General features: G+C 36.2%; 1 protein-coding gene across 5 annotated transcripts in view; it reads right to left on the reverse strand.

Annotated features, from left to right (window-relative positions):
• The window catches only part of ITPR2 (inositol 1,4,5-trisphosphate receptor type 2), a 500,503-nt gene that overhangs the window by 155,410 nt on the left and 323,520 nt on the right, over positions 1-21,573 (reverse strand). For all 5 annotated transcript variants that reach the window (XM_047065390.1, XM_047065392.1, XM_047065391.1 and 2 more), the window contains exons 38-43: positions 16,752-16,860; positions 15,840-16,027; positions 9,816-9,999; positions 8,874-9,130; positions 5,930-6,130; positions 2,890-3,000 (exon numbers count right to left, since the gene is read on the reverse strand). In XM_047065390.1, coding sequence (XP_046921346.1) covers positions 2,890-3,000; positions 5,930-6,130; positions 8,874-9,130; positions 9,816-9,999; positions 15,840-16,027; positions 16,752-16,860 — 1,050 coding nt within the window. The remainder of the gene's footprint in view (positions 1-2,889; positions 3,001-5,929; positions 6,131-8,873; positions 9,131-9,815; positions 10,000-15,839; positions 16,028-16,751; positions 16,861-21,573) is intronic.

Raw genomic sequence — 21,573 nt, forward strand, 5'->3', positions numbered from 1 at the left:
ATGCAGACATTCGCTACATAAATTTTGTTAATTTTGTACAAATTAATTTTATTGAGTAGTTTAATACTAAATTCTCTCCACTTTTTTCTTTCACGAGTACAGCCTAAAGACTGTCTTTAAATGACTAATATTAGTAGCAATGATGTCTGATGATGATGGTAGCAATGTCCTGAAAAAGCTTTAGAATTTTGTAAGGGAAGTGGCATTATTTTTTTTCTGTTCCATTTTCAATTTTTAAGCATTGGTACTAAATCCTAAAAATCCATTTTTATAATCTAGCATCCTATACAAACAACGTACCTAAAAAAAATAAGGTTCCAGGATTAGTGGAGCTGAGATCCTCAGACCAATCTGAACTGACCCCACAGAATTTAAAGCTAAAACCTTGGTAACACTCACAGTATTTTCTAATGAACCTTACTTAGCAGGCCCAGTACATAACAGCTTAAAAATACATCCAATTTCAGAATACCATTGGCAAGATGATATTTTTTCCAACCAATCTTCTTTTTATACTATGTTGGAAGAATAGAAATCTTGTAAATGACCTACAGAAATCTGAATCAAATTGAAAGTACAAGAGCCTACATACACTAAGAAATCAAATGTGTGTGTCAGTGTTAACAGAAGATTTTCTTCCAAAGGGAGCTAGGGACCTTTATAAAAAAAAAAAAAAAGCTACCTATTTACAAATTCAACACTTCACAGTCACAGATCACCTATGAAATATAAATTAAAAATGAAAGGATAAGACATATGCATAAAAAATTCATAAACCTATATAGTAAATGAGTCTATAGAATTAAGTACAGTTAAAATTATAAATAATTAAGCAATTAAATTTAAGAATGACTAATATAAAATAAAACTTAATTTAGCATTTTTGCTATGGCATACTCTATAATGTTATGGAGAATTTATAATTAAAAGCATTCTACCCATGGAAGCCCCCTAAAATTTGTCACTTTGTATTGCTCTGCTTTAAAAACATTGTTCTCATATTGGCCATTATACATAAAGCTTCATAGATTGTTTGGAAAGGTATATATGCCTTGTTCTTTAAGTAGAAGACTATATTTTAAATATTTCAAGTTAAATCCATCCTTCTGGTATTTTATACATATCTTGATTTAGCCAACTGTCATATTTTGAAAAGATATACATAATAGTGCCTAGTAACATAAGTGAAATTTTAAATAATCCTTTATCAAAAAAGCATTTTCATTTGAATAGATAAAAATATTTATATACGGTTAAGTAATACCCCATCATTTAGTTTTTTAATAGGTCTGGATTTGTAAATAGTCTATACGCCTATACTTTGTTCTAATCGATGAATCACTCAGTATTTCCCTCTATTAAGTTATATCAATTAAAAATGAGTTTTTAGGCCAATAAAGGACTTTAAAAGCCAAAGGTCAAGGCTTCTGTATGTTGTTTTTTTATGAATTATGATTAAAGATGAATATAAAATGAAATAAACATTTTTCTTGTAACTCAACCTAAGCTATCCGTCACATGGTCCTAGCTTGGCTTCATTAACTAAAACATGATGTTAACGAAGAAAAGGATACAAGTTCAATCTATGTAAGGATCATCTTCATTCTATTCTATGAACAGAAAGACTGAAGGCTTTCACTGAAGTGAAAAAAATACAAATTCATCTCGTCTATGAAAAGAAACATTTGCTTATTAGGAGCTCTTAGCACAATCTTCACATAAGCACAACATATGATTCCATTATATATCTAAATCTATATTTAGAAACAAAATTATGGGGGTGCCTGGGTGGCTCAGTCAGTTAAGCATCCAACTTCAGCTCAGGTCATGATCTCATGGTTCATGGGTTCAAGCCCTGCCTCGGGCTCTGTGCTGACAGCCCAGAGCCTGGGGAGCCTGTTAGGGATTCTGTGTCTCCCTCTCTCTCTCTGCCCCTCCCTCTGCTCATGCTCTGTCTCTCTGTGTCTCAAAAATAAATAAAAATGTTTGAAAATTTTTTTAATAAAAAAGAAACAAAATTATAAAAATGTCATTCCTATTCTCCCTAACCATAAATTTACCTATACAAAGTTTAACTTAATTATATTTGTTGTGATATTGGATAGACCTGTCTTTACAGAAAAATTGTATTCAACCAATTTTTTTTTACCTCTTTAACACTAAACACAATAATGTGGTCTTTAATAATTCATCTGTATTGAATATCATGCCTTTGGATTTGGGATTTATATAGCTTCTTGTGTATATTCATTTGTCTATTTCCATTTGAACAAAAACTTGATGAAATTTTTTTAAATGCCATTTTCTTCCTGATCTCTGATAAATGTAACTGCTGGGAAGTATGTGCACAGCTTAAGTTAAGGCAGCTTCTCAAAGGGAGTGTGAAAATAGCTCACAGTATTTGGGGAAAAAGTAAGATTCTGATTTAAAAGAAAACAACTTTTAGAAAGAAGAGAGCCATAAAACTAGAATGCAGCCCTTTTTTAAATAGTCTAATTCATTGTGACTTGCTAGATAGAATTCTGTAGTCAAGATGAATTAAAAAATATATGGCATGATGAATTTTTAACACCTTATCTTCCTCTATATAATAAAAAATGTAAAATAAAAACAAAGGGAAGTAGTGAAACAAAGTAGCTACTTAAAAGTCCTTTCAGTAAAGTACCCTCTAGCCAAACATTATCTTGAAGCTTGTTGGACATTTCATTAGGAATTTAGTGCACATTGTGCTTTTGCTATTCCTTTATGTCAAGTCATTAGCTGAAAATAGGATAATATCTGGGGTTTTACAAGAGCTATTTGAAGATTCAGAGTCAATTCAGAAAGCAAGTTTTATATAGAACATGTCACTCCCTATCCCCGCCCCCCCACATAGTGGATTTACTCTACCTTTAGTTGGAGCACCAGATCCATTCGATATTTACCAAGAGGGTTTATGTCATTTAGAATCAAAGCAATGATGATATCAATCCCATTGGATTCATGAGTAGCAATACACGTCTAGAAAGCAAAATGTTTGTAAACAATATTTTATTTACAACATAAAAGCACTAGAAATTATCTAAAATAAAATAACAGTCACCTTAGTTTTTTTGACCTTTAAAATATAATTAAGATTTAACTTTGAAGTCAAGGATTTAAGTTTCCTTTGTTCTTTTATATAGAATCTTTTAATTGATTAGTTTTGATTAAATGGCTTTGAATGCAGAACACTGAAAGAGACCGTGTGTAACAGGTGTCTTTTATTTTTAACATGTTTATTTATTTATTTTGAGAGACAGAAAGAGAGAGTGAATGGAAGAGGAGCAGAGAGAGGGAGAGAGAGAATCCCAAGCAGACTCTGTGCTGTAAGCATAGATCCCACAACTGTGGGATCATGACCTGAGCCAAAATCAAGAGGAACACTTAACCAACTGAACTCACCCAATAGGAGCACTCTATGTATTGTTATGAACTCACCCAGGGACCCCAGGTATCTTTTTGAATGAACCACTTTTATAGACTTTCAAAGAATTTCAAAAATTAAGTTAAATACTCTTTCAACCAACAAATTCCAATATTCCCTCCAATAGAGGAGTGTCTTAAATTCAGAATTTTAGGACCTGGTCTCTCCTGGCTAAGAGAATATTCCCATTTATGAAAGCAGTGTTCATGATATGCCTAAGGTCTGCAAGTCAATGTTATTGGCACTGATGTAGCATACCAATTTATCTGGTGCTTAGTACTCAGTGAGTCACAAATGATGTTGCTGCACGTGCTGGGTGGCAGCAGACAAGGCATACAGGTGCCTTCCAATGTTCTGGGGACATCCTGTCCATGATGATGGCTAATGAAAAGTTGCAGATTCCTTAAACCTGAGTGATTTAGAGAGGGACCTTACTTGGGGAAAGTTTATAAAACATCCTGAGAGATAAATATCAGTATTTTGAAGTTAAGGTCTACTGTGCCCCGATTCTGAACTTAATTCAATTTATAGAACTTGAAAAACAGAAACCTGTGGGTTGGAGTTTGTGGAATTACATGTTATAATGCAGCACCCAGTCAAGGGGGTTGAAAAATGGAAACTCGGGTGAGTTAAATGAGCAAGAGTAAAATCAAGGTAACTCTGGAATGACTGCTATTTTTCAGAATGGGCTTCATTTCTCCTTTTGCACAAAATTTTGTTTACTCCCATGACACAAAGGAAAGGTGTCCTCTATTCATCTTCTACATTTCCTGAGGTTCTGATCATTAAAACACTTGCTAGACTTAGAGGGAATCGATTTGCAGATCATTTCTGGAATTTTCTGGCAACCTTCTTTTCTCGCACACATTTTCAGAGCACGGGGTTCAAAGTAAGTATATTTTTAGATATGGGATTCATGTTCATTATTATTACTTATATTGTTTTATTATGTTATTTTATTATTAGTTTTTACTTTTAGAGCTTACCTGACTTAATAAATGATTTTTTAAAATATTTTTAACGTTTTTATTTATTTTAGAGACAGAGAGAGACAGAGCATGAATGGGGGAGGGGCAGAGAGAGAAGGAGACACAGAATCGGAAGCAGGCTCCAGGCCCCAAGCCACCAGTCCAGAGCCCGACGCGGGGCTCGAACTCACGGACCGTGAGATCGTGACCTGAGCCGAAGTCGGATGCTTAACCGACCGAGCCACCCAGGCGCCCCAATAAATGATTTTTAAAACTCAACTTCATCCATTTATAAGACCAAAAGTAGGGAATATGTGTTTGGCATTACAGGTATACATGTTTTCACCAACAACAAAACCAAATCTCTAAATCTATATATTTTTCCTTAACTTTAAATCAATAGTTAAGTTTTCTTGTGTCATTACCCTAGGAGACTGAAATACAATCCAGGAAAATCCAGGGCAAAATCTGAAAAGTCCCTTCTCAGGGAACATGTGCATTGCAGAGGGAAGAAGAGTATCCTCATAACAAATTCTTTATGTCAGCAATTGTTGAGTTTTTATTCTACATACCTCTGTATGTATGCATATGTGTGTGCACATGTTTATGCATTTTTTGTGCATATATCATATAGTTTGCAATAGAAAAGCAGCAGTTTTTTTCACACTTCTTTCTACGTTATGCACTGATGTTTGGTCCCAATGGCTACTTTAAAATTTATTTCCAAAGACGTTTACAACCCGAAAACTTTTTCTTTCAGGGTGAATCCATGCTTGCGAGGGTAGCCCCATAATTAAGTGGATGTGAATGGTCAATTAATAAACTCTGGGGTGGCTCCCCTCCCTTTACTAGTTCAAGTGTCCTATCTTCTACTCCCACAATGTGTCCTTGATATCCAAGAAAATGGAATCAGGCAAACATTCTGGAAGAGAGAGGTAAAATTTCACCCCGGAAAAGGTAATACAGTCAAAAGCGCACTCTTTTTAGACTCCATCAAAATCCTGAGTTTTAGGAACAGCTCTACAATTTACTGATTCTGTCACTCTGAGACAATAGAACATCACTTAACCTCTGAGTCAAAGCCTATTCATCCACAAATGGGAGCAAGACCTATTTCATAATTTTGTGAATATAAAGGAGATAATATATACTGCCCACTGCAGTGCAGTGGAAGGAGCCAAAGGGAGTGTGTTCTACAAATCCTGGAAAAGAATCATTGAAGATGAAAACTGAGCAACGATGAAGAAATGCATTTTACTCTTTTTGGTAGGTCTGATTTTTATCTGGAACATTTTCATGGGAAATTTCTTTTACAATGAAATTAAATAAAAATATGGCATAGTATTTGTTAGTCTATAATTCAGTCTTTGTATGTTTTGTGAGAAAAGTAAAAATATCTGGCAAAGCAAGAAGAAAGACCTTTTAAATGTAGACAAAGGTTGGCTCCTTCACCAATTTGATCCTTTTGCTAATTAGTCATGAATACTTTTGCGTGAAGAACTGCTTTCACGGTTACCTGATTTTCATGGCATGGGCCCTGGCAATACTCCGTCAAGCTCTCCAGAGTCTGGTTGACCAGCACTACATTCTTCTCATTGATGTAGAGACCCAATAGGCCCAGGCCACCGGTGGTACTTCCACAAATGCAGTCCAAAAACTGAAGGGTCTCACAGACAAGGTTATAATTTGTTTTGTTGTTTTGATTCCTCAAGAAATTCTGAAGGCAAAAGAAAATATACCTGAGGGGTTAAAAGAAATCACTGTGCTAATTGTTTTCAGCTCTCTCACTATGTGTGTTTTTCTAACTCAAAAATATCCCCATGGCAATGTGGAATGGAATTGCTTTTTATAAGAAAGTGTTCACATTTATTAAATTTCCCCTGGGTTTAAGAAAAAGACTCTTAAGTTTTTCCTCAAGAATTTAAATTTCTCAGTATAGTTCATAACAAACATTTCTCAGTGTCATTATCTTCAAACTATATGGACAAGGCAAAAACAAACAAACAAAGAAGTAGTAGGAAAAGGAGAAGGGAAAAAGAAACTAGAAAGAAGTTCTTTAGGGAAGGAAGCAATCAAATTTTCAAGTAAATGATCCCTTGTAAACAGTGCAGCTTCAAACAGTAGATGATACAACCGTTATGGAGGGCAAGTTAGAAGCACCTATTAAAATTTTCAGTTAACATACAATTCCACTTCCTAAGTTACCATATTTTATATATATATGTGTATATATATATGTATATATATACACATATATATATTAGTGTATATATATATACACATATATATATTATACACCATATATATATGGTAACATATATGTATATATATAATACATGCACATATATATGGTAACATATATGTATATATATAATACATGCACATATATATGGTAACATATATGTATATATATAATACATGCACATATATATGGTAACGTATATGTATATATATAATACATGCACAGAAGACTACAAAGAGGTCCCTGCACACTGCTTATTAATAGCAAAAACTGGAAACCATACCATACCTATCATAATGCAACTGGTTTAACAAATAATAGTACATCTAAACATTGGAATACTGCAAAGCTATAAAAATGAGGTACTTCAATATATACTGATATAAACACAGTCTAGTAATAATTTCATAATAAGATGTATTACTAAATGAAAAAAGTAACTCGAAGAACATTATATAATCTAGTTTTTTTCTTAAGTTTACATGTACAGATCAATATGCTTCTATGTATGTAGAAATTTCTCGAAGGAAGTATAACTGTTCACGTAATTTCTTTGGGGGAGTAAACCTGGTGAAAGGGGAGGCAGAGAGGGAAAGTTTTATTTTTATTTTATTTATTATTTATTTTTATTGATTTATTATTTAATTTACTTATTTGAATTTATTCCAACCACTTATCTTTGTTTAGGGTTTTTTTGTGTGTGATTTTTTCCCACTTTTTTATTGTGGCAAAATAGATATAAAATCTACCATCTTCAACATTTTTAAGTGTATAGTTCAGTGGTATTAAATAGATTCATAATGTTGAGCTGCCATCACCATCATCCATTTCCAAACCTCTTTTCATCTTGTAAAACTGAAACTCTATACCTATTAACTTCTCATTCTCCCCTCCCCCTCCCCCTGGCAACCACTACTCTACTTTCTGTCTCTGTCATTTTGACTACTCTAAATATGTCATATAAATAGAATCACACAGTATTTGTCTTTATGTGACTGATTTCATGTCACTTGGCATAATATCTCAAGGGTGATACATGTTGTAGCCTATGTCATAATTTTCTTCCTTGGTAAGGTTGAACAGTATTCCATTGCACCCATATACCACATTTTGTATACCTATCTGTTGATGGACATTGGGGCAATTCTATATATTAGCTATTGTGAGTAAGTCTACCATTTGTCCTATTAAAACAAAGGTTTTTTTTATAAGTAGCATTTTCCAAACTGTTTGATCCCACACTCCAGTAAGAAAAATATTTGATCAGATACTATGTATCTATCTGCTACATGGACAGACCAAGTGGATCAGCATAAGCATGTAGGCATATATCCAGTATCTTCCCTCTGGAAGTAATACGCTGGTCTCTGCCTGGCCCAGGTCTGCAGCAGCCCTCTCCACGATGTGGTCCACAAGACTCATAGCTTCTACCACTTATTAATTCCTGAGCTTCTCCTCTCCTCGAAGGATATTTAATGCAATTTACATGAATCTACTATCTCTTACCAACTCAGAACACTTGCACTGTAGGCTCTTACTAGAGAACACAACTTCAAACTCTGCTCTCTCTAATCCTGGACATATGCTGTTAGAGACTATTGCACCTTTCATGTAATTATGCCACAGTGACATAAGCAGTGTGCACCAACAACGAAAAAAACAAGAGGCGAAAATTCCTAAGCACCTACTTGACAAAGAAAAATGTACCAAAGAAGATGTAAGACCAGGATCATATTCATCTACAAAGGTATCAACCTTTACTGTCCTAAAAAATCCTCTTGTATATTAACTGTCTCTAATGAAGACATAAATATACTCTGTATCTTCACTCAAGATATATGAATTGAAAAAAAAAGATATATGAACTGATTTGGAAATGATGAAAGCCCCTGTATCTACAAAACCATGAGAGGTATAGTTGAGGTAAATGTGACCTTACTCAACAAATACCAGGATATTAGGAACAGATAATGCTGAGGCTAAACAGATGTGAATTGAGGATACAAAGGATGATACTGTACAAGCCTGATTTTTTCACACATAAAGGAATTTTCCCTTCATTTGCCTTCACTTAGATGCAAAAGTTTCTTCCCGACTCAGAAGAGCACCATTGGTTTTATTGATTATCTCTCCAGAACTACACATTAGTTTCATTGGAATTTAGTTACCTACAATCACAGGCTGTATTCTCAACAATTACACAAAATAGAACAAATACCTGCAGCTCCCGATTGTGATTCTCACACAGCAACTGCAGAAACCTCAGTATGGGCTGCATGATGGCAATTGCAGGACTCATGGTTACTTCCTCGGCAGACTTTTCCTCGGCATTTCCTGCTTCGGATCCTGCACACATCATGTCGATTTCTGGATCCATTTCTCTTCGGTATGCACAATACGCTTTGGAGGTTGCCGAAGAAGCTTCTGTTAATTGCCCTTTCATTCCCTCTTTTAAAAGTAATGATGAATCTCTTACTGAAATAAAACAGTACTCTTAGATTTCTGAATTAGCTTCTTTTGCCAATTAAAAAACAAGACAACCAGTTACCCAAATACTCTAACAACTGAATCAAAAAACATTTGACAAGAGGTACAACAATTTCTCCCAAAATAATCTAGCAACTACAGAATTAAATTTGCACAGGACATTAAAAAAAAATCTAAATGTTCAGCCAATTTCAGAAGGGCTCGTGTCTTTCTGATAAATATAAAATATGAGAATTCTTGAATACAAGAAGGTGGAGGAAAATATGGCAAACTTCAAAATGTTATGTTTATATGATTTGTATTAACTTCACTGATGACTTTGTTATTCCAAATACCAAGAATCTTTCATTAGAGTAAGGTGCTGTAACTCCTATTCTTAAAATTTGGGTTTCATGAATACTCAAAAGGTTTGGGCAGTTGCTCTTTACCATGCCTTCCACAATGAAGTCAAACTTTTCAATGTCGCTTGTTCCTTTGCGTTAATAATGCCTTGTTTGAATTTGGTCCTACAAAGCTGTTTCAAGGTCAGCCCTGTGGCCATAGGATTTTAAGGATGGAGCTCCATACACAGAACCACAGATGGGAGGGATATTGAGATGAAGGTAAGTGAGATCTAAAGGTGGTGTGACCTTCTTTTTTCTCTATTCCCCCAAGTACTCAACTATCTCTTTACCTCTCATTCGTGGACCAGATGTCATCAATTCATTGTCATCATCCCTTTTTTTGTTACCTAAGTCTATGGTATTAACGGTCACTGTTGATCTTATCTCTTTCTGAGCAGCCTTCATTCGGTCATACAGAACTTTGAAGAATTTTTCTGACTTTTTTTGTTCATGTAATTGCTGGTAGAAGGAGTACTGCAAGAAAGCATATTTTAAGATATCAACATCCAAGGGGAGAAAAATAGTGCTTTCTTGCTTGAAATAAATATAAACATTATGAATAAAAGCACGCATTTCATGTGCCGCCCATTATTTCATAAATTAGCAGCCTTTGCCAGTCTCCTGTACTATTTAACATATACTAATAATAACTTGTGTTTGCTTAGCACTTTCCAGTAAAATCCAATATATTTTCCTGTTATTTAATTCACCTTAGTGATTATTTTTTTAAAAAATTTATAATTGCACTGTAAGAAGTTGTATGCAAAGAGTGCCTTGATTTTTATAATATTGTAAACTCATGTCTTGATTCAACACATATTTATTGAGTGCCTACTACGTGCCAGGCCCTTGCTACTACGAGGCATAGAACAAAAAGGAAAAGCCACCACAATCCCTCCCTTCATGAATGTGTCACCTAGAGTGGAAAACAGCCACTAATCCAATGATCATGCTGTCTAAATGTGGGTTTACGCAGAGTTACAAAGAGTTATTTTTCTCTTTCTCTAAATTATAGTACATTTAATTTAGAATGTGTTACCGTGGCAGCCTTACTCACAGGAACCCACTGATAGATAGGCCCTAAGTTTTTCTGGTACTTCATTAGCTACACTGCTTTGCACGGGGTCTAGGACAAGCCTGCCATAAGAGGCATAAAATGGATTCTGCTTTAAGAGTGAGTAATGATGTAGAAAGAGCTCAACACCAAAACAATGATAAAATATGTCTTAGTGAGAGGCAGAAATACTAAGCCTTGAGAATATCTATCTAATCACTGTCTGCTTAGTGACTTATGGCAGTATCCAGAAGAGGCAAGAGATGGGAAAGGTGATATGTACCAGAGGAAATAGAATCTGAAATAAAGTAAAAAAAAAAAAAAAAAAAAAGAAAAGAATTCTAGTAACTATACTGATGGAAAGAAAGTTATATAACCTTAATGAGAGATAGTGTGAAGAAAACATGAAAAGTAATGACTACCTAATCAAGTACAATGAACCATAATCCAGCAAATGGAAACAACTAATTCTGGTGAGTTTGGCTCCTGTACATAGGCTTTCTTAAAAGAATGCTTAGAACCATGACCCATAGGTCCTGGGACTTGCAGGTAAAACTAATGACATCAAGTCTTGAAATGGATGTCTGTCCTGCAATTTTCAATGTGAACAATGTATGAGTAAAGAGCAATTTATGAAGCCTTAGGAGTCGCCTTCATACCTAAAAGGTGGAAGCTCTAAGCAGGAGGCTAGCAAACCCTCAAGAAAGCAGGAAAAAAGCCACAGTAACCATAGCAACTACAGGGAAGCAGTCACACTGGTTCCATTAATTCAAAGGATAAATGCAGCATTTACAGACCTCTATAGTCCCACAAATTAAGCTGATGCTTAAATCCTAATATTTTCAATATAACCAGGTTAGAAGGTGAAAGGAGTTCCCAATATATTAATGAGGAAGTTATAGGAAATTTGTGGCTCTGTTAAAGCAAAGTTTTATAATTTATTTAGTTCCTTGAAATACATGATCTCATTGATACTTTCAACACAACTGTGTGATAGAGAGTAATCTTATTTCCATTTTATAGATCAATAAGATAAAGTTTAGTAAAGGTAAATGACTTGCCCAACATTACATAACTAGTAAGTGGTAAAGCTAGGATTTCAATCTAGATTCTCTGTCTCTAAATCAGTAAATTTACAAAGTAACCTCTTAAGCTCAAAATAATTGGTCATTTACGTAGACTATACCTTTTTAAAACCAGGGCATTACAAAGCTGCACAGTGTGTCTTTAATAAAAATAAAAAGTATGTTTTATATATACATATATAATCTCAACAGGCAGCATAAGGATTTCACTTGTAAAAGATATGGTTTTTGATTAGGAAACTGTTTCCATAAGTTTGAGAGTATAAGGGGAAACTCTTGAGGCTTTTTTCAGGAACCAAGGATGTTGGACCAACAGATCTATATGGGAGAGGAAAGACTTTCCCCCCAAGAAGGATGGGGAAGAGTAGAAGAGGGAAGGCAGAAAGGAACATGAAGTGAGCAACTAGAGATGAAGTAAGCTTAGGATAATGGCGCAGGGTGAATCAGCCAGCAAAATTTACCAGGAGTCAGGAAGTAGAAGGTTATTTCAGAAAGGAGATGTTTATAGTGGTTAAGAGCACCAATCCTGGAGCCAGTCCACATGGGTTCGAGTCCTGACTCTCCCTATAACTAGCCATGTGAGCTTGGTAAGGAGCTTAGACTATCTATCTCAAATTCTTCTTTGGTAAAATGAGATGATATATGTTACCCCACCAGCTGTTGTGAGAATTAACCAAGTTAGTACATATAAAGCAATAAGAACAGTGCCTGGTATTTAGTAGGTATTATCTTCATTATTGTTATTGGTGTTCAGTTTGAAATTAAAATAGAAATACCTCTCCTATCCTCCCCTTCAACCAATCTTCAATAATGTACATTAAACACATAAATTGGCTTATGTAGCTAGGAGGGTATAAAGTAAGGAGGGGAATCAGATTCCTACCCCAGTGCTATAGACGTAGGAGTGTCAAGTCACTAGTGCCTAAGGGCACCGTGACAATGTAAAACCCTCTGGGGACTGCCAGGAGTCTTGGGGAGGAGTGGATTTTAGACTGCTAAAGGGCAAGGAACAGGATTCAAGTTGACCTCAGTGAGACCTTTTAGAGACAGAAGCACACAGCTGCTCTCTGGGTTACACCGTGATATAGTTAAGTGACAAACCTAAAGAAGGGATGGCTGGTAAATGACATTGTCATAACCCATCTTTAAAAAAGGCTTTCATATACAAAAATAATTTAATGCTTTTCATCAACAAATATTTGCTGAATGGCGATAAAGCACATAAATGTCAGAGACAGGACATGATCTACTTTAAGAAAGATGAAATTTAATTGGAGAGGCAAAATGTCATACAAATAACAACAAAACAAAGTAGCACAGGAAGAGTGCCAAATAAATATTAAGGAAACAAGTGTTATGGGAGCTGGGATAAAGGAGTGGTTGTCAAGGCCCATGCCAGATAAGGAAGATTTTGTGAAGGGGGTAGAATTTGATTCAAACCATTCATTCATACAGCCATCACTCCTGAACATTTACTGGGCCAGACATGGTGTCAGACACAAGGGATCCAAAGATGAACCACATGGGGTCTCAATTTTTTAAGGACTCATAGTTTGTTAGAGCCTGGTGCACACATGAAAAGGCACAATAAAGTGGCAAAAAAATGCCACTGAAGGCATCTGCAGGATACAGCAGGTGCATATAGTAACCACTGGACAATTCTGCCCAGGGGGACGTGGGATCAGAGAAGGCTTCCAAGAGAAGCTCATGAGTTGGGTCCTCCTGGAGGAGAAAACAATGTAAGAGAAATAACACGACACATATGAGGAACGATGAAGAGCTTAGTATAGCTGGTGTGCAGGAGACAGGACAGAGGAGGGAGGAGGTGGGATAAGAAAGGAAAATGTGAAAATGTAAAGAGATTAAATCATGAAGATCTTATGGACTTTGTTAGGGAGTTTGCCTTTATAGGGCAAGTGACTGATTTTAAGCAGAAGAAAAACATGTTTTTTGGAAAGATCGCTTTGGAGGCAAAGTGTAGAATGATTTGGAGAAGCACAGAACTGGGATCAGGGATACCTCCTGAAAGACACCATGGCCCAGGAAAAGATAAGAAGGATGGATAATGAGGGCTGGATATGGAGAGATCGAAAGCAGAGTGTGGGTATGAGACATGTTAACAGGGCAGAATCACAGAGATTGGCCTTCAATGAGATGTTCAGGAAGGGAGTGAGGATGAGTAGGCTGAGGTCAAGGTGGGTTTTCAACTTCTGGCCAGATATCCGTGTGGATGGACTGCCAGTCACTGAGGGAGGCAAAGTAAGAGGAGAAGTGGGTGGATGGAGAATCAGAGTGGATTCAGTGTGGGACACATTGAGTTTAAGGTACCTGTGGGACATCCCACAAGATATTTCTGGAAGATAGCTGGATGTAGAGTCTATTGGTGCACAGAGTGGGGAATCATCAGCATCGAATGGAAGTTAAAGATGCAGAAATGAATGAGGTCAGGCTGAAGGAACAAGCAAAATAAACAGAGGAGAGCCCAAAGAAACTTGGGAGACATCAGGATTCAACAGTTAAGTAAATCAAGAAGAGCTTACACAGAAGGCTAAGAAGAAATGGCAGGAGGTGAGAAGAGAGTGGTGTCTCAAGACCTAAGCTGAAAAGGTTTCAAAAACAAAGAAAAAGTCACCAGTGACAACTGCCACAGAAACATCATGTGAAAAGGGACTAAAAGGTATTTGAGGGTTCAGGGAACTTGTCAAGAATCTTAAAGTAGATCAGGAAGCTTCTGACAGAAGCTGGGTTATTCTGTGGCAATATGAGGACATAAACAGACGTACATATGTATGGAGGGTGAAAGATGATCTCATCTGATGACCCTATGTGGTCCAATAACAGGAATCTAGAAGATACTTTATTGGCAAGGATTGCTTCTATCTTGAGATGCAAAAAAAAAAAAAATTATAAAATCCTTCACTACTGTCTGGATAATCTACATCTCATATTATGTAGTTGCCTAGACAATTTCTTTAGAAAGTCCCAACTGAATATCTGGTTGTGGAAGACAAGACTACTTCCAAGAAAACCCACACAAATCCCTCCACCACCCACTTTCCCCAACGTCCCTCAGAGGAATTTGTGCTGAAGCTTCACCACCACAAGACTTTTCAAAATTTGTTTTTCGACTAAGAGGGATCGGCGTTTGGGAGATGCTTTTTGGTCACCGTGACATCTGTTGCTCATGAGGCCTTTATTCCTAAAGCCACCTGCTATTAGATATAGTGAAACTTCTGTTGTTCATTGCATTTAGTGGATTAATAAAGGAAAATATCCTGGCTTTCAATTAGGTAGGGTTTCTATTTGCCATGAATAGGAAAGGTTGATTCTGCAATTTCCAATTAGCTGTAAGCATAGCTTCCTGCTCCAACCGAGACAAACCTGGAAAGAGTAGGTTTAGTGAGTGGCAGGACAAGGAGGAAGATGTGTGTTCTCTGGGAACACTCGCCAGCACTGTCCTCCGGCTCACCCAGTGTGCTCTGCCTTTGGGAGTGCAGGAGCCCAGGGGCAACTGGTAAGAGTTTCAAAGTGAAGTGTGTGCTTTTTGAGAAAGCATGGCTGATGATCCCTGCATGCAGGTGGTAACAGCTTTCAACTCTCCTCTCCTAGGATAAATGAATGAATGAAATTGTTCTTCTCTCCCTGGACCAGTGAGAATTCACTTACTCAGAGGGATCAGGGTAATAAGCACTGGGAGATTTGGGGCATCGAGTAAAGGTGCTATTCTAAACTTCTAGAAAAGTAAATGGAAGGGGATGTGCTGATAGGGGTGGTCAATGTTACTAAAACCTGATTGATGCCAAATACTGTGTGAGGTGTTTATATATATTAGCTCATTGAATGAATCTATCTATCTATTTTTACATTTAATTCTTAGATGAGTCAAAATGTTGTTTTTCTCTGCTGAAAGTTCCCCTCAACAAATCAGAATTTCTGGTATGATGTTAGAAAGGATGTTTCTGAGGAATGTTTAGCTTCACTGAATAATTTGTGAAGGTCTGTAGTTTCTACAGTAAATCAAATAAATTTATAAGGAAAATATGAAAGTTGCTAGGTTTTTTTTTAAGATAGTCATGAGAAGGTAAGAGAAAAAGACATTACTTTCCTTGGTTTCTATGACAAGTAAATAAGAAATACAAATAACCAACATAACGCTCATCATGATAAACAGATACCTGAGTTTGTGTATTTCCTCCTTCGAGCAAGGCAATGCCAAGTAAAATTCCTTCTGAAAAAATTCTGTCATTTTTTGTGTTCACTATAACATCAATGACAAGTTCAGATGCACCTTCTTTATCCAGTAGACACTGAATGTCTGACATTGATATCCCCATCTTATCTGAATCTTGTCCCGAAAAGCTCCCTGTGATTAGCAAAAATAAATAAGTAAAACTTAATTACAGACATTATTAGTATGTAACATTTTTGAATTCTTAGACCTTAAAAATATTTATCATTGAGGGCGCCTAAGTGTCCAACTTCGGTTCAGGTCATGATCCGATGGCGGGTTCAAGCCCTGTGTCAGGCTCTGTGCTGACATGACAGCTCAGAGCCTGGAGCCTGTTTCATATTCTGTGTCCTCTTCTCTCTCTGCCCCTTGCCAGCTCACATTCTCTCTCTTTCTCTCTCTCTCAAAACTAAATAAACATTAAAAACATTTTTGAAAGGAATATTTATCATTGGAATTTTTTCCCTTCCCCATTAAATATAATAGGGGCTTGGGTTTAAAAAATGTCAAAAGTTTGTAAAAACATAGCTTTCTATTAAATGTATGACACCTAGAATTAAATGTTTTTTCTTAATAAGAAATGCTTTTAGAAAAAGAAAACTAGCTTTATTTTTGTCCTTAATTTACATATTAAGAAATTATGACATTGTTTACTATTTTCCAGAGTCAAAGAGCAAAACTAGTCCTGATGTTCAAATCATTTGTTGTATGAATGCAAAATTTTGGACAAAGGTCTTTTGAGAGTGCTTTTCAAGTGAATTTTTTATATTTATGCTATTTTAAGTTAAATACCAGCATAGCACCAGCAGAAAGACATGTGACTAGAATCCTAGAACGAGGGGCAAATGATCAGTCTTACCTCCCCCTTGTGCAGATTTGCTGTAGGTTCCAGACAGGTGTCCATTGATACCAACTCCATAGTCTCCTTTAAAGTAGCGATTCAGGAGTATTTTTCTTAATGTGTTACCCTAATAAAAGGGATAAGAAAAGTGTTTCTTATTGTTTCTCTTTCTAATGAAAAGGGAAAGTAGCAGTACATTAAAATGCCCACTCAAGATGCATTTTATCAATGATGTTGATATGGAAGAATTAATTTTATATAGCATAATATTTTCCGAGATGAAAATTTGCAAATGCTTCCTAAGAAAATAATAATGATTTTGCTTCTCCCAGAAATAAAGAACAAACTAGAGTACTTTCCACAAAATGTACTGAGAAAATCACAACAGATTGTACTAAGAAAATCTATGCACTATAAATTTAAGATTGCCTCAAAGGCTGAGGGTCCTAGTGTTGTTAAGAATATTAGTGATGCCTAAAGAAGACACAGTTTAATAAACACCCTGAGAATTGGAAACCAAAAGCCCTATTTAAGAGGAGATTGGTAAATAGAGCTAGGAAAGTGCTGGGTATACAACAGGTGCTCAAAAAATTAAGCTTGATAAGACAGAGTGAATATATTTAAATTCCAAGGGCTTTATTCAGAAACTGACGGGCAAAAGACAAATGTATTCCTTTATAAAATATGTAATTCAGAAGTTCCTAAGTCTTCAATGTTATACTGATTACAAGACATTTTAAAAATACTATATTTTGGGGCACCTGGGTGGCTCAGTCAGTTGAGCATCCGATTCTCGATGCTCTTCAGCTCAGGTCAGTATCCCAGGGAAGTGGGATTGGGCACCACATTGAGCCCCACTTTGGGCTCTGCACTGAGTGTGGAGCCTCCTTAAGATTTTCTCTCTCTCTCTCTCTTTCTCTCTCTCTGCCCCTCTCTCCAAATCATGCTCTCCCTCTCTTTCTCTTTAAAAAAATTAAAATAAAAAAATAAAATACCATATTTTGCTGGTGTACCTGGGTGACTCAATCGTTTAAATGACCAACTCTTAATTTTGGCTCAAGTCATGATCTCACGGTTCCTGAGATCGAGTCCCTGCATAGGGCTCCATCTGCTTGGGATTCTCTCTCTCCCTGTCTCTCTGCTCCTCCCTGGCTTATGTGCTCTCTCTCTCAAAACAAATAAATAAACAAACAAACAAAAAATACAATGTTTTGCAATATAGTTCCTTGATGTACATAAGACATACAGATAACTCCAGATCTTCCATTTTATTGGTCTTATTATTTCAATAGACAAGTGATTTTAAGGTATTATTAAAGAATACTTTTAAAAACTAAATTAACACAGCAACTACTGAGGTGTTAGTCCCATCTTGCGGGTAAGAACACTGGGGCCCAAGAGCTCAGGTAACCGGATGTAGATTGTGCAGCTAACAGGTGGTACGGCAAAGAGCTGAACTCAATGCTTGACGGAGTCGCCCAGGCCATTTCGACACACGGTACCCAGGGCCACTCCCCAGGCACACCTTCCAATGCTGTGACACTTTGACACGTGGCCCTCACCGTTTCCTCTCTCTCTCTTGCTCTGGTTAGACCTCCTTCTCATGCTCTGAGGTTTCATCCTCAGCTCTCTTGCCCTGCTGCTCTCCTCGCCTTCCCTCTCCCTGTCAGCAAATTTATCTGATCCCTGGTTGCATAACCACTTCTGCAGTCTGACTGCCAAATGTCTTTCCTCCAGCTCGACCTGGCTCCCCTAAGCTTTTCATCCTGTTTCCACTTAGATTTCCTTATCTTCATCTGGAGTTTCTACTGGCACCTCAAACTCAATTTGTCACAATGGAATGACCTCCTCTTTTTTATTCTTTTTTTTCTTGAAGTATAATTAACAAAATATATTAGTTTCAAGTGTACAATATAGTGATTCGCTAATTCTATATATTACTCCGTGCTCATCAAGATGAGTACATTCTTAATTCCCTCTATTTCACCCATCCCCCCACCCACTTCCCCTCTGGCGACCACAAGTTTGCTTTAAGAGTCTGTTTCTCTGTTTGTCTCTTTTTTCCTTTGTTTGCTTGTTCATTTGTTTTGTTTCTTAAATTCCAGATATGAGTGAAATCATATGGTATTTGTCTTTCTCCAACTGATTTATTTCACTTATCATTATACCCTCTAGGCCCATCCATGTTGGTCAAATGGCACAATTTCATTCTATTGTATGGTTTAGTAATATTCCATTGTGTGTGTGTGTGTGTGTGTATGTATATATATATATGTGTATGTATATATATATATATATATATATATATATATATATATCACCTCTTTATCCATTCATTCATCTATCTATCCATGATGGACACTTGGGTTGCTTCTATGTCTCGGCTATTGTACTCCTTGTTTTCTTTCATAGTCTTTTTTTAAGATTCTTTATTTTTGAAAGATAGAGAGAGAGCAGGGACAGAGAGGGGAAGACAAAGAATCCCAAGCAGGATCTGCACTGTCAGCACAGAACCCAATGTGGGACTTGAACTCACACACTGTGAGATCACAACCTGAGCCTAAATCAAGAGTCGGATTCTTAACTGACTGACCCACCCAGGCTCCCCTCTTAGCTATTGTAAACAATGCTGCAATAAACATAGGGGTGCATGTATTTTTTCAAACTAGTGTTTTTGTTTTCTTTGGGTAAATACTCACTAGTTCAATCACTGGATCATATAAAAACTTACTTTTATGTTTTGAGAAACCTCTATACTGTTTTCCACAGTGGCTATACCAGTTTGCATTCCCACCAGCAGTGTACAAGGATTCCTTTTTCTCCACATTCTTGCCAACACTTTTTATTTCTTGTAATTTTGATTTTAGCCATTCTGACAGGTGTAAACTGGTATCTCATGGTTTTAATTTGCATTTCCCTGATGAGTAGTACAATCTAAAGATTTAAGGCAATCCCTATCAAAATACCAATAACATTTTTCACAGAACTAAAACAAATAATCCTAAAATTTGTACGGACCCATAAAAGACCCCAAATATCCAAAGCAATGTTGAGAAAGGAAATCAAAGCTAGAGGTGTCACAATTCCAGATATCAAGTTATACCACAAAGCTTTGGTAATCAAAATAGTGTGGTACTAAAGAACAAAAACAGACACATAGGAGATCCCAGAAATGAACCCATGCCCATATGGTCAATTAATCTATTAAAAAGGAGGCAGTAAGATAAAATGGGAAAAAGACAGTCTCTTCAAAAACGGTGCTGGGAAAACTGGACAGCTACATGCAATGAATGAAACTGGACCACTTTCTTACACTACATACAAAAATAAACTCAAAATGGATTAAAGATCTAAATGTGAGATCTGAAACTATAACACTCCTAGAAGAAAACATAGGCAATAATACCTTTGACATTAGCTGTAGAAACATTTTTCTAGACATGTCACTTCACTCAAGAGAAATAAAAATGAAGTAAGTTATTGGGACTACTCCAGAATAAAAGGCTCTTAAGCAGAAAAGTAAACTATCAACAAAACAAAAAGGTAACCTACTGAATGGGAGAAGATATTTGTAAATGATATATCCAATAAAAGGTTAATATCCAAACTATATAAAGAACTTCTACAACTCAACCCCAAGAAAAAACAACTCGATTAAAAAATGGGCAGAGGACCTAAACAGACATTTTTCCAAAGAAGACATACATATGGCCAACAGACACATGAAAAGATGTTCAACATCACTTACTGTCCTTTCTTAAACCTGTTTTCCTTTCAATTTCAATTTATTTTTACATCAGAACCATGTTGATCATTTAAGGCCCCAAACCTAAGAGATCATCTACTAACCCCTTATCTTGGCAATGATTTGTGAAACCCTACCTATTCTATCTTTTCAGGTGTAGCTTCCAATGGTGTCTTCGCACATAATATTTTAACTGAACTGAACTATATGATGATTTCTCAACCACAGTTTTCTCAGTCTTTCTGCTTTCTCATATGTCATATTCTTTTCTTCCACCTTATGGATACCACCTATCCCCCCTCTTCATTCTACAGATATTTATTAAGTACCTACTCTGTTTTAGACACTATTCTTTTTTTTTTAAGTTTATTTATTTTTGAGAGAGACAGAGAGTGTACGAGCAAGGGAGGGGCAGAGAGAGAGGAAGAGAGAGAGAATCCCAAACTGGCTCTGCATTATCAGCACAGAGCCCAGCACAGGGCTCAACCTCACGATTCACCTGAGCCAAAATCAAGAGTGGGACACTTAACCTACTGAGTCACCCAGGTACTCCTAGACACTATTCTAAGTGAATAATATGTAATCTTCCACTCAAAGTGTTTACAATAAGGTCAGTACCATAATAGGCACATATACTAGGCCCTGTGGAAGCATATAAAACTTTGAAGAGGCTTGACTTTGAAGAGGCTTTATATGCAAATCTCCTCTACTAACCATATAATCATCAGCGCAAAGCTGTCCTGTGCATAGTCGATGCACAACAAATATGTCCTAAATGTCACAGTGCCAAGAATTTTAATAGACACTTAGAGTGTCTGGAGTTCTTTATCCTTAGAGTGACTTTTATTTATCGATAATTAAAATTTTAGCACACAGACATTTGCCATTGTTCCCTATTTCATGTCTTCTTCCTTTAAGACTTTTTCATATAATATTATAGTGAGTAAAGGTGATGCCCAGTCTTGGAAGAAATAGAGAACCTAGAGAATACATAAGAAAAAAAGAGTCTGTCTCTTTTTTCTATTAAGAGAAAGCCTTTTGAGTTGAACTAATTTCATCAGCCCCCCCAAAAAATAATAATAATAATAATCTTTC

Source organism: Lynx rufus, unplaced genomic scaffold (assembly GCF_022079265.1).
Source record: "Lynx rufus isolate CCGP_SWC_20201006 ecotype Redwood Valley unplaced genomic scaffold, mLynRuf1.p SCAF_7, whole genome shotgun sequence".
Classification (NCBI taxonomy): domain Eukaryota; kingdom Metazoa; phylum Chordata; class Mammalia; order Carnivora; family Felidae; genus Lynx; species Lynx rufus.